The sequence below is a fragment of the Plectrocnemia conspersa genome, unplaced genomic scaffold, assembly GCF_051122295.1.
Source record: "Plectrocnemia conspersa isolate PC_06_02 unplaced genomic scaffold, ASM5112229v1 ptg000005l, whole genome shotgun sequence".
Classification (NCBI taxonomy): Eukaryota; Metazoa; Arthropoda; class Insecta; order Trichoptera; family Polycentropodidae; genus Plectrocnemia; species Plectrocnemia conspersa.
The window spans coordinates 19,178,389-19,191,544 of record NW_028277169.1 but is presented as its reverse complement, the minus strand read 5'-3'; the positions used below and the strand labels follow the sequence as shown (position 1 = coordinate 19,191,544).

The 13,156-nt window shown below is 28.8% G+C and overlaps 1 protein-coding gene across 1 annotated transcript; it reads left to right on the top strand.

The window, feature by feature from the left end:
• Positions 1-82: 82 nt before the first annotated feature.
• PMP34 (Peroxisomal Membrane Protein 34) lies at positions 83-13,057 on the top strand. The gene is made up of 4 exons (XM_088186281.1): positions 83-229; positions 1,725-1,785; positions 10,506-10,786; positions 11,635-13,057. The coding sequence occupies exons 1-4, from the start codon at positions 167-169 to the stop codon at positions 12,115-12,117; spliced, it is 888 nt and encodes a 295-aa protein (XP_088042407.1). The 5' UTR covers positions 83-166; the 3' UTR covers positions 12,118-13,057.
• Positions 13,058-13,156: the final 99 nt, after the last annotated feature.

The following is a 13,156-nucleotide window of genomic DNA, read 5'->3' as shown; positions in this document are numbered from 1 at the left end:
TTCGATATTGTAATGTTAAAATTCATCGTAGCGTGTATGGGTTGCACCTCCTTATTGCGTGATGTAATTTCGGGTGCGGATCAGTCTCTGGCCGGCGCCGGTCGAGACTAGTTGTTTATGTAGGGTGTTATTTTGTTCGATTAATAGTGTTTCTAACCAAATCAAGATGCAGCCTCGCCGGCCGCTGCTGAGCTATGATACGCTCGTGCATGCGATTGCTGGTGCAACGGTACGAATTTATTGGCCGACTTCATTCACAATTTCCACACATTTAATCGATTAATTACACACCCCCTTCTATATCTCCATTTCCACATTTTCCCACCACCAAATGGTTACAAAATATATTTAATGCTTATAAAGTATTTCACCATCACTTATTGCGCAATATTATAAAATAATTAATAATTGTAAATTATTGATATAATAACATATTTTTTCATTCTTCAATGTTTATTACATTCTAAACAATATTTCTAAAAGTACATTACTAGATATGTTTTTAATTTATAGAAACTGAAGATAATTATTTACTAATTCAGGTTATTTAATTATTAATAAAATCATTTCAATTTATGTTGTAAATTTTCTTATTAATTTCAACAAAATTCACACGTACAATATAAGCAAAATGATATATTTTGTAAGTAAATATTTGAATAATTTATACATGTATTGAAGATTAGTACATATTCATACATATTTGTATTTTATTTAAATATTATAATAACATCTAATATAATATAATACCCGTTGGAGGTTCGTCTCGCTTATTATAATAATAGAAGAGCATTTTATTATAAAAAATATTTTAAATAATATCACAATTTTCATATTGAAACTGTGGTTTTAGTTTTAGTTTATGGTTTTATATTTTATGGTATAAAATAGAAGAAAAAAAATATTTTAAATTCCCGAAAATTGAAATATTTAAATGGAACGTTCATAATATAATATTTTTCATCATAATATGTTGGGATATTTATATTTATTTATTTTTTGTAATTTTCAGTCAATTTTTATATAGATCTTCAGATTCACTATTAAAAGTTACTTATATTTATCGAAAATGGATGTTAAATCTAAGCTGATCAGATTGTCCATTTTGAACAAAAAATTCTAAAATAACCCTTTTTTAGTTTTCGCTCATTGAACAAAAATTTCCCAGAGAGCCATTTTATTTTTAGTGTCGTTTGATATTTTCAAAATCTGGTCACCTCAAGGATAATATAATGTTAAATGACGTTTTGTTAGATTGATTGTGTAAATTTCTGATATAATATATTAAACTAACAAACGCTAAAAAGGTTAAATGCAGTCTTATAGTGAAGTAACATATAATACAGATCTAAAATGATGTAAATTTTGTATAAGTTTAAGAGGAGTGTTATAGATTCTTATTTGCTTTTCATTTCTGCATAGTAAAGAAACCATACAATATGAACACGATGGCAGTTATGTTCTTGTTCTTCTATTTTGTTTGTGATTTGTAGTATATGTATATGGACTTTTTAAACATATGTTTTATATTAATAGTAATATTAATATTGACTTTACTGAGTAGATAGGCTTTAAAATGTACCACTTGCGGTGTTGAGAATATTAAGGGTGAAATCAACAAAAGCATGTTTCCGTATTGAAGCAAAATATGATACAATAAGATAATGGTTACATATAAAGCATTGAATATTATAAATATTTATATTTTTATTATTTTATTACAGGGCAGTGTCGTGGGAATGTCAGCCTTCTATCCCCTGGATACAATCAGATGTCGATTACAGCGTAAGTTATAGTTTTTAATTCTCCGTTAATTGTGTGGCGTTTGTGAGACTAAAAGATGTATTAAACTAAATGTAAAAAAGCGCGAGTATCAAATACAATAATATAGAATATGCAAAGTAAATATATTTATTATGAAAATACGTATTTTTATCTCAACGCATATTGATCATTCATAACCACTCCGCAAAGATGACAATATTTGATCAGCCGTCAAGATGATCTTGATGTAAGGAAAGATTATCATAAATCTTTGAACTTGACCTCATAACTGAAACCTTGTTATCCTTTTTTATTATTCTTTTTACAAATATGTTGATCAATGACAAAATTCATGAATATTTCGTAGTAAAGATATAAACCAAATGTTTGTCTTTCGACCGTGCGTAGTAAGTAGTTCCTGTATTAAGATAATATTAGCTTTTAAACACTGTAATTTTGTAATAATGGGGGCGGATGTATTTTTTTTTGTTTACTAATAGTTAACATAGTCTTGTAAAAATGTTTGTTTTTAAAGCATGTGACGTTTGAGTAGCGTAGCGTCACAATTTATCTTCTTGACCTCTATAGATATATCGTGAAGAAATTACATTTGGCATATAAAAATGTTGCACCATAATATTTCATATTATCTTTGAAATTTATTTTAGTTAATCATATTGATTTTCTGAAAGAATTCAAATGTAATGATTTTATACGGTCATCTACACTACAATTGTATGTAGTCCTTAGTAATTGTATGTAGTAATTTTAGTTTAGGACATCTCTATTTTATACATACATATGTTAATAGGTATTATAATATATTACGACACCATCTATAATTTACAATCGTTGGAGGAATCCATTTTCTATTAAACATGAGGCAGTAGCATATTAAAAGTTGTTTCTTAGCAAAAAGTTAATCATTAAGAGTATGAAAATGATCAATCTATGTGAATCTCATAATATATCAACGGCATAGTTAAATTAAAATCTAACCTCTAGAATCGGTATCATACAAATAACACTTATTACTTATGAGTTATATATCAAGTTGTTCCATAAGTCTTTGCGTTTTTTAAGGTGCGGTTTAAATAAGTGGAAAATTAAAACGTGTAATACTTTTACTAAATTATACTCTCCACCTTTTTCTACAATTATTCTCCACATGCTAATCAATTTTTTTATATCTGATTCGAAAAATAATATATTTTTGGAAGCAATAAATTATTTAATGTCGTTTTTTATATCTGTTTTTTTAAATATTTTTTTCCACCTAAAAACTTTTTTAGGGATTTAAATAGATGATAGTCATTTGGAGCAATGTATAAAGAATACGATGGGTGAGAAAGGACTTCCTAAGAAAATCATATTGCTGTTTTGGTGTAAAATTACCCTTCTTTAATTTATAAGGGAAGATCTTTTTATGGTCTGAGTCGCTTTTAAACGAATTAGCGAAGCACACTGTGCATCTGTCGTAATTGTCTGCTTATAATCCAATAACTCATAATGAATTATGCCCTTCATATTCCACCAAATGCTTGACATTATCTTATCAAGGTGTAATCCTGTTCTACTTCTCATATTCAGTAACAATTCGATTCAAAAATAACTCTTCTAGAATTGTTAATAATTTGCATGTTGAGATTCGCTGCGCGAGATTTTTCTCAGACATACTCATATTCTGCAAATTAAAACCTTTCCTAATTTTTTAAATGTCTGAACTGATCTAGGCGACACGTTGAGCTTTTCGGCTTGCTTCTGAATCATTAATCTCGGACCTGCTTTGTTGACAGCCCTAATATCCTCACTATTTTAGTAGTGAAATTAAAAGCGGTGTGTTATGTGGTACAAGAGTTGTTTGCCTACAATTCTGACTATTTTTTTTACTGCTTCACGTAAACGGCGTGAAATGTGGCAATAATGTAAGAATTTATAGTGGACTATATATATATATATATCTTGACGTTCGGTCGAACTTGGCGTGCTTTTTTTGGTTGTGGCTCTTCAGTGCGCTTTCATTAAGCCGATTGGAAATTTGTTTCGTTATACCCATACATATATAAGTAATTATGGGTCAGCGATTTCATTTAATAATTTCTCGGCATTTTCGTTTTACGATGTTGTTTTTGTCAGTTTTAGAAAAAATGGCAGTTCATGCGCAAAAAGATAAGTTAAAAATTGTTTGGCACGAACCACATGATATGAATTTCTTCAACTGATTCGTCGATTACTAAGCACAATGTCATTGTTTCTTTCAATAGGCTCTAGTAAACCGACATAATAAATAGTTTATTACTCAAACCCACATAAAACAATCCAGATTCGCTACTCATTCATATGTAAGACTTAATTTAAAAAAGCTGATGAACTATGGAACCAATCGCTTCATATTCATGAAGCAAACAATCAATGACGCATGCGGGAAAATCAGTACTTGTGTATCTATTCACACAATTTATTACATGCGGACTTTTGACCACAGCTGTCATATATTTTCACCTGGGCATATGCTAATTTTATTATTTTTGTCAAAAGGACAACTAGATACTTCGTGGCTTTGTGTAGTAGTAGGAAAAAAATATGAAAACTATCGGTTTATCAAATATGTCTGGACGTCATTGTGGTATTTGTTCACTGGTGGATATCAAAGTTCAAACTGACATTAGAACACTATTATGACTTATGTAGGTGCGAAATAATAAATACATAACAGTGGTTGCAGTAGCGCATTATGCTTTGAAGCTCTTTTTACAAGGATTCCTTATTAGTTTTTATTTTTATTTAAATAACGCATTGTATTATATTTAGCAGTGTAGCGTAAATTTCTGATGTTTTTAGCGCAGTGTTTGATCAATAGTTCAGATAAGTTCAAACCGAAATTTAAAACAAGGGTGGCCATGTGTCAATTAGTCGCATAACGAATTTGTGAATTTGTATTCTGATTAAAAAATACAGAACAGATCTGATATATTTATCTTCGACCATTATTTTTTCATAAATATAAATATTATGTATAAATAATACAGAGGAAATTCAATATTATTAATTGTATAAAATGACCGTGAGTCTCTATAAGTATAGGTCTTTATTTTCTTAAGACTTTTATTGTAAATCAAGGACAAAAATAAAAACATCAATGACGACGTTTTAATTTTAAACAAAAAGTTTTCCTTGTGGTCTTAATGACAAATTAAGATAAAACTAACATTCTATACAAATTACGTACATGTCATGAGGATACTGCTATATTTTTTTTACATATGTACATTCAACTTTTGTTTCGATAGTGAAGTGTTAATTTTTTGTAATAATTTGCTTCACATTATCCAAATATTTTTACCTACAAGGAAAAAACATATAAAATGTGATTGAACTTTCTGTTTATTGAATAAATAGCGCAAATAATTAAAATATAGTTTTGTATCATATTATAATCAGAAAAAGTGCATTTTGTTGATATTTCCACTTAGATAAGGATTCGCTTTGAATACATAGATAGCAAAGTATGATAACGCTTCGAATGAACTACAAATATTATTCATTATGTGTAACTAATGTTAATCAAACAAAAAGAGTCAGACACAAGTATATAGAGTGTTTCTAAAGCGACTATACTATATTTTGAAAGAATAATTATAATATGTGTTTCACAAAACACATGCACAAGCTCACGAAAAGCTTTGTTGAAGGTCCTAAGTTTTCTTCATATATTCAGATATATACTAAAATCTACTAAATATATACTAAAACCTCCAGCATATTAACTGTTATCAAGTAAAATTATTTCTGGTGTATTTTTAACGATACCCAGACAAAAAATATTATAATACTATTTCTGTTATAATTTAGGCAATTCTTGGAATGAGAAAAAATACCATAATAGTTACTGCCTAACTATGCATTCGCCGTAATTTTATTTTAACCACTACTTTCACTTTCTTTGAACATTTATATTATTATCAAATCATCACGAGATCGTATGCGTAACACCGAAAGTTATGTTGCACATAATATCTAATTATTTTTGGGATCGACTTTCTTCGCCAGATTTTTTACTAATATAACCCAACGATTGCTCAATGGTTAGACGTGTGTAAAAATCGTTTAGGAATCCCAAAGTCAATTTATCTAGCCGTCAGATTTTGCAATGCGTTTAGAACCATTACCGAGTATCTTCTCAGTGTCGACATCACTACTGTCGTCTTTGTGTCTCAGCTGGGTTTTAGCTCAAGTTTACTTTTTTAATTTCGTCTTGTTGCTCAAGTGTTTAGGAATTAGATAACTTGGGTTGGGTAAATAAAAATAGAGAGAGTTCAATCGCCGCGTGTTGAAAACAAAATACGTGTTTTCTAGAATTGTCTTACTAAACATAAATACTGTAATCACGAAAAAAATCCATAATGTTAAATGTACAGGTGATTGTAAATAGAATATTCACACATTACATTACATTCGATAAGAGAAACCTGTCGGGGAATTCTTGGCGCATATTTAGAGACTCTTCAATAACGGATAAGGATCGATATATGTTAATATTTTTATTACATAATATAGCATTTGCAAGAATTTTGTATTTATTTAAAAATAAAATACACCAAAAATTCAAGGGGCGATTGTCTTTTACATATTTGTATGAAACAATGAGTATTAAATATTAAAAAAATCTTATCATTAGATATTTAAGATAATATGCTGCTTATTTAATTACTTTAATGCGATTGTATATTTAAATCTTCGCTACATATGATTATAATATTGATAATGTATTATATTTTTTTCTTCGAAACTTTATTTCCATTTAGAAATTTATTCTAATCTTCGAGAAAGTAAATTATCTTAAACGACGTTCTAAAGTTCATCACATATGCGAATAATATAATCATTTTTTTTTTGTTTTTCAATTAAGAAAGAAAATATGACTATTGTAATGATCAGGCATCACCAACTGATAGATCACGAACGAAATACTGTTTTTATTCTTAAATGAATTAAAATGTTATGTGCATCCCTACATCTGACAGATTGGGGTTCTCAATCGAATATTCGATCATTAGAATTATTCGTACACTTAAGTAAAACAAATAATCATTTTCCCTCTCTCAATATACCCGAGTGACTAGTGCCGTTCCAAAATCCACGATCCTTATGCGCCTTTATTTTTTTTTGAAATGCGAGACTGAGACGCTTCTTCTCAATAAAAATTGCTTTTACGTATTCGAAAAACATTTGTGAATATCATGTTTATCGGTGGTATCTATTATGACCGAAATTCGCAGAAAACGTTGAACGAAACAAACTGTTGGAAAGGCCCACCCTTTATTATCGTTTAACGCTTATCTCAAAAACAGGCGTTGCTCGCAATTTTTTTGTGAAGTTTGTGTTACGTTTTTGTATTTATTTCAAGACGCAAAGATTTTATTTCAATTAGTTCAATAATTTGATTATGTATGTATTTAAAATATTACATAAATTTTGCTGAATTAATTTAATCGCAGTTGATTTTAATTCTGGTGATTTTAAAAGCTGAAATGACTTCCCTGATCAAAAAGTATGCAGTAATAAATTAAGTATGTACTTTCCTTTTGATGCCCTCACTGATTATTATAATTCGTACAGCATTGTGCTATGCATATTTTATAACAATAAAAAAATTAAATTATGAAAATAATTCATGATTAATTAAAATAATTATTATTAAGTAATAATTATTTTTTAAATAAATATTATTTTACAGGTAATTAATTTATGTTTAGCACTAATTGGTTAAATACATTAACTTCGGTAAAAACAGAGAAAAAAAATAATGAATATATTCGAATACTTGATCCATTTTTTATTAAATATTCTTTAGTTAAAAACTACTAATAATTGAGAAACCTAATACAGAGGCTTAAGAAATAATATATTTTGAAATAAAAAAATCCGTCCGGCAAAGGCTGCAATGATTTTTAGATTTCTGTATTTTTAAAAAAATTATATTTATTTTAAAACGTTTTTAACTTTTTCTTCATGATTTTTTTAACGAAGATACGATTTTTTAAATTTCTTGATTAGTGGCAATTTTGCTACAAAATCGCGGATCAGACTGACTAACAAACTCAGCTGAGATATTTACAAGATCTATTCTTAGAGTAAGTTTCATGCTGATATTTAAAACTACGGTAATAATCTTCTACTTTTTCAATGTTTTCAATAGTAGACATTTAGTCTAGATATATTATGAAAACCTATTTTTTGAAGAAGTTTTTTGTTAATTTAATTAAAAGTACGGCAGATATCGTATCGTAAAAACTAACTTAAATGACAAGAAGTGTAAAAATATATACAACAGGTGATCTAATTTCAGTTTCTGATTTTTTTTTAAAAACAACAAATTTAATGGTATTTTCGCATTTTTTTTATTGATCGAACATGTGATGTATTTTATTTATTATGAATTAAACGCCCGCCTCTGAACCTTTGGCAGTAACCGATCCTTTCAATGTAATTTCCAATGATTTTTACGTATATTTCGGGCGGTATCTCGGCTATAACTCGCCGGATGTTGGTTTTTAGGTGTTCAAACATTTTGGGTTTATCGGCGTAGACACGAAATTTGCGTAAAGTGTGGCAAGTTGTGCCGTCTTGTTGGAACCACATATGTCCCACATCAATATTTTCTATTTCATGGCAAAAATAATCGGTTATCACGCGTCTATAGCCTTCACCATTGGCAGTTCGAATTTCATCGTTTACAAAAAAGTAAAGCCCAATGCTGCCACCAGACCACAATGTCACTTTTTGGCATGTAATGATCTCTCGTAAACTTTGTGTTATAAATTGTTCTCTCAGTAGGACGATAGTACCATAATCTTCCCGTAAATTCCGATACACAGTTCTAATAGAATTGTTATTTCTGTACAACAATTGACCAGTTTTAACACGTTGACAGGTGGTTTAGTGGTTTTTGCAAACTAACATTTTACACATTGGACACGCATGATTATTGACAGCTCTCTGATTTACAGTGTTGCCAATATACAAACTCGAATTGGATCAACCTGTATTTTTTAATTTTAATTTCTATTTTTAAATATTTTTAGCTTATTTAAGATTTTTTTCGGTTATGATTTTTTTTGAATAGCTGCAATTTTGCAACAACCGCGATCAAGCTAGCTAACGAACTAAGTCGAGATATTATCTAGACATGATCATTTTATGTTCTTATAAATACTTCAAAACTGAATAAAATTTTTTTAAAAATGGTTCGATAAATTACTGCAATATAAAAGCGCTGTAGTAATGTTTTTTCTTAGAATAAAAAAAACTTTCACTGGCAATAAATTAGTAAAAATTAAAATGTATAACAATTTTATATACTGGCAAAATAAGCGCTTCCCTGATTTGGAGAAACATTATTAATACTCTTAAGACCCAATAAAACTTCAGTCACAACGAAATATTTCGTTAAGAATCCCGTCAAACGCTCCATGGTTTGTTCACAACTCGATGTTACACCGTGATTCAAAAATGAATACCATAACTGAAGACTTCAATAAATGAAATGTAAAACACCGTGAGAGAATTAAAACTCATAAAAAGCATTAATAAAAAATATATACGAGGAATAATAAAAAATATACTAAAATAAATACTAGTTAATGTATGTATATTTATGTGCATATGTATGTGTAAAAATACGTTATTTAAAGGTGATTTTTATCAATACAAACATCCACCAAAAAAATAGATAAGCAGGCAAGAGACCATGGTTTAGGAACTGCAAAACATATTAACTACAAATAACCAGATTATGTCAATATGTAGAAATTGACATGAAGTTTTAAAAAAACAACTGCTTGGTTGAATAAATAAATAGGTAATTTAACTACTTTATATTAGATTACTCTTTGCGTAGCATGCGATTCTAGTACTCTGTTGTGTATCATAATTTTTCTTACATTTAAAATTATTAGATTATTTAATATCAAGGGAAATAATTATTATAAAAAATGCTTTTTAGAAGATACGTCCACAAATATTTATATTGCCTAAACTTTGTTTTTAGAGAGTGTAAGATTTTTATTTCCAAAAATCTATTTTCATTTTTAAAATTTACTTTTTTTTACTACGTGTTAAAAATATTTGTATTAAATCCTAACAAATATAAACAAACAATCATAGCTGACCGCTTATGGCTTTATAGTTTGATTGTTTGCATGAGGTCACTAGATGTTATCTTGATTGTTTTCTTAAAATAAGAGTCAATTTTGTTCCATTAAAAGATATTTACTATATTATAATACATTAGTCTACCTTGAGTAAGTGTTCTAAATTAAGATAAAAATACAAATCATTCAATAATATTTTTTCCTGATTTTTAATTTAAATTTAAAACATATAAAAACAAGAACTTAATGCTTAAAAGGATATATGGTTCTAAATTGTAAATGTAAAACCTGTGGTTTGTTTAACATTATTTTAGTAAACCAATAAAATAATTTTGTTCATTCAAGATCATCTCCGCTTTGTATATTTATTTCTCAAGCACTTCAAATTTGCTCTGTCAATGTGGACATAATGTCATATTTTGCTGCCGATGATAGATTATGTAAACCAGTTGAGCTTGACAGCCAACCTTGACACCTAAACGATACTAAAAAACTACAACATAATTGCATTTAATTCTTGCATACATTGCATAATGTTGTATTTTCAAGATATATTTTAATATTTTTTTTTATTATTTAATTTTTCAGTGGAAGAACTGGAATGCAAGAATAAGAGCGGTACGATGCAGCTACTCATGAGAATCACAGAGAACGAAGGCGTCGCCGGACTCTACCGGGGAGTCATTCCGGTGTTGCAGTCCTTGTGTGCTTCCAACTTTGTGTACTTTTATACGTTTCATGGATTAAAGTCATTGAACGGAGGCGCTCGCGATCAGTCAGCCGGCAGAGACCTTCTTCTCGGTGTCCTAGCTGGTGCCACTAACGTTCTTGTTACGACACCACTTTGGGTCGTCAATACGAGGCTGAAGGTAATTGATTTTGTTAAAATTTAAAACATAACATCCTTTAAATCTAGTATTTAGAATTCTAGATATCTATTTTTAATTGTTTGAAGTGAATCATTAATTTGAATAAAGTGTACCAAAAATAAAGTTAGATTTGTGAATCACTATATGCTATAACAAAATAAAAATCATTAAATGAAAGCTCATTTCAAGTAGTTGAAGGTATTATATATTATGCTAAAATTTGCTTTAGAAAAAAAATTGACAAAAAAGTATGGAAAGAAAAAATCTATTTTTTTTTGCTTTGTATCGTATTATAATATGAACTAATATATTTTGCTTCACCAGCGTTTTTTCCCAGTTACATTTTCATCTACCTGCACATTAGAATACACTTATATGCTCGCTTGTGACATTGAGATACACAATTTACCATGAAAGAAGCATTCATATCTCAATCAATTTCCGGCACATTTAAATAATATATGATTGACATCAATTCTAAAAGTCTTTTTAACATTTTCTTGCTCCTAATGAAAATATATAAAAACTGTTGTAAGCAAAACATCTACATAAGAATAATTTTGTTCCTACCCATTGAAAAATCAATTCAGAGCACATAAAAGTTGTATGAATTAACTGAAAGTTTTCTGTATTTTTTAATATGAAACATATAATTTATTCATGATATAAATATTACTGAATTACTCAAAAATATTCTGTATTTTATAAAAGTGATTATTCTGCATAAAAATTTTATTGTTATTCTAAATCGGACATTTAATATTAAAATAATTATTATTTTACATGGATCTGTATGTTTCTTTTATAATAATTTCCGCTATATTATCTTATTTTCAATAATTTTTCAGATGAAAGGCACTCCTTACAAGAACTTGAGTGAAGGTCTCCAACACGTAGCACGCACAGAAGGCGCTCGTGGTTTATGGGCCGGCACGCTTCCGTCTCTCCTATTGGTCGCCAATCCAGCTCTTCAATTCATGACTTACGAAGCTCTGAAAAGGCGGCTGGCTCACAACGGAAACTTCACAGCTTTGGCTTCACTGCTTGTGGGCGCTATTGCTAAGACCGTAGCTACAGTGCTCACTTATCCACTTCAGGTGGTTCAAGCTCGAATGAGGCACCGTGGATCTAGAGCCATCGAAGCTAGCGGAATCATACCGGCTCTGATGACCGTTTGTAAACAGCATGGTATTCAGGGACTCTTTAGAGGCCTCGAGGCGAAATTGCTGCAGACGGTCTTGACGGCAGCTCTGATGTTTGCTACTTACGAGAAGATCGTTCGATTCGTACTGTCGTTGCTTCACAGACATCGACGTATGTTGATCAAATAGCTTTAATTATTTCTTTTAAATAGATTAGGAAAAAAGTGCAGACATATAAACTTATTTATATATTAATTTTATATGAATAATACTAAAATTTAAAGATCACTTCTTACTAGTAGGTCCAAAAGTATTCCAGAAAAATGTATTTACTCTTAATTCTTAGCAATCGAATAAAGATCAAAAATATTTAAATCTTAAGTACAAAAATATCAGATTTGGACCTCAGTTAAATGAGAATTTGTTTAATCTCAGTTAAAAAGAGAATTGGTGAAATGATGCCATCCAGCGAAAAAAGACATACTGACTTAGTATTATCTGTAATAAAAATTGAAATTAAATTTCCTGAGCAGATTTTGATTTAACTGTAATTTAAAGCGGATTTAGAACTCATAATAAAATGATATAAGAAGCGTTTTGAAATAAACTATATTTACAATTTTTTATCGTTTCATATATGTATGTATATTATAAATACGGATACTTTTGAACCTATCTGTATATTGTATGGTAAAATCGAAACCATGACAGTACAAATGCAAAGGTCGTAAATTATTCTATAAATTCTGAAATACAATGAATAGACTTTAACTTTAACATTTATGATAATTAACGTTAGTCATTAAAGATGTATTTAAATATACAATTTGAGGTTGTTGATTCTTACGTCAGTAATTTGCCAGTGTATTGATAGTTATGATTGTATAATGTAATATTATACATATAAGGTGTTTAGCTATGATATAATCAATCTAATTGTATTTAGATTTGATGATATTTTAAGCTAAATATATTGTGATTAATTCGATTACCAATATATTTATTACCATGTATTATATTTATTTTATATGATTTTTTAAACATTAATTTTGTTGCTTGCGTATGATTTACGTTTTATATTGTATAAGCTTTTGTATATTTATTTAAAATAAAAATTGTGATATAATTACATTTTTGTATAATTTACCTGTGTACTCACCGTATTTGTTTATTTAACTATATATATTTTCCTTATTTAAGTTTGCTTGGTATTTCTAATGCCTAGTTT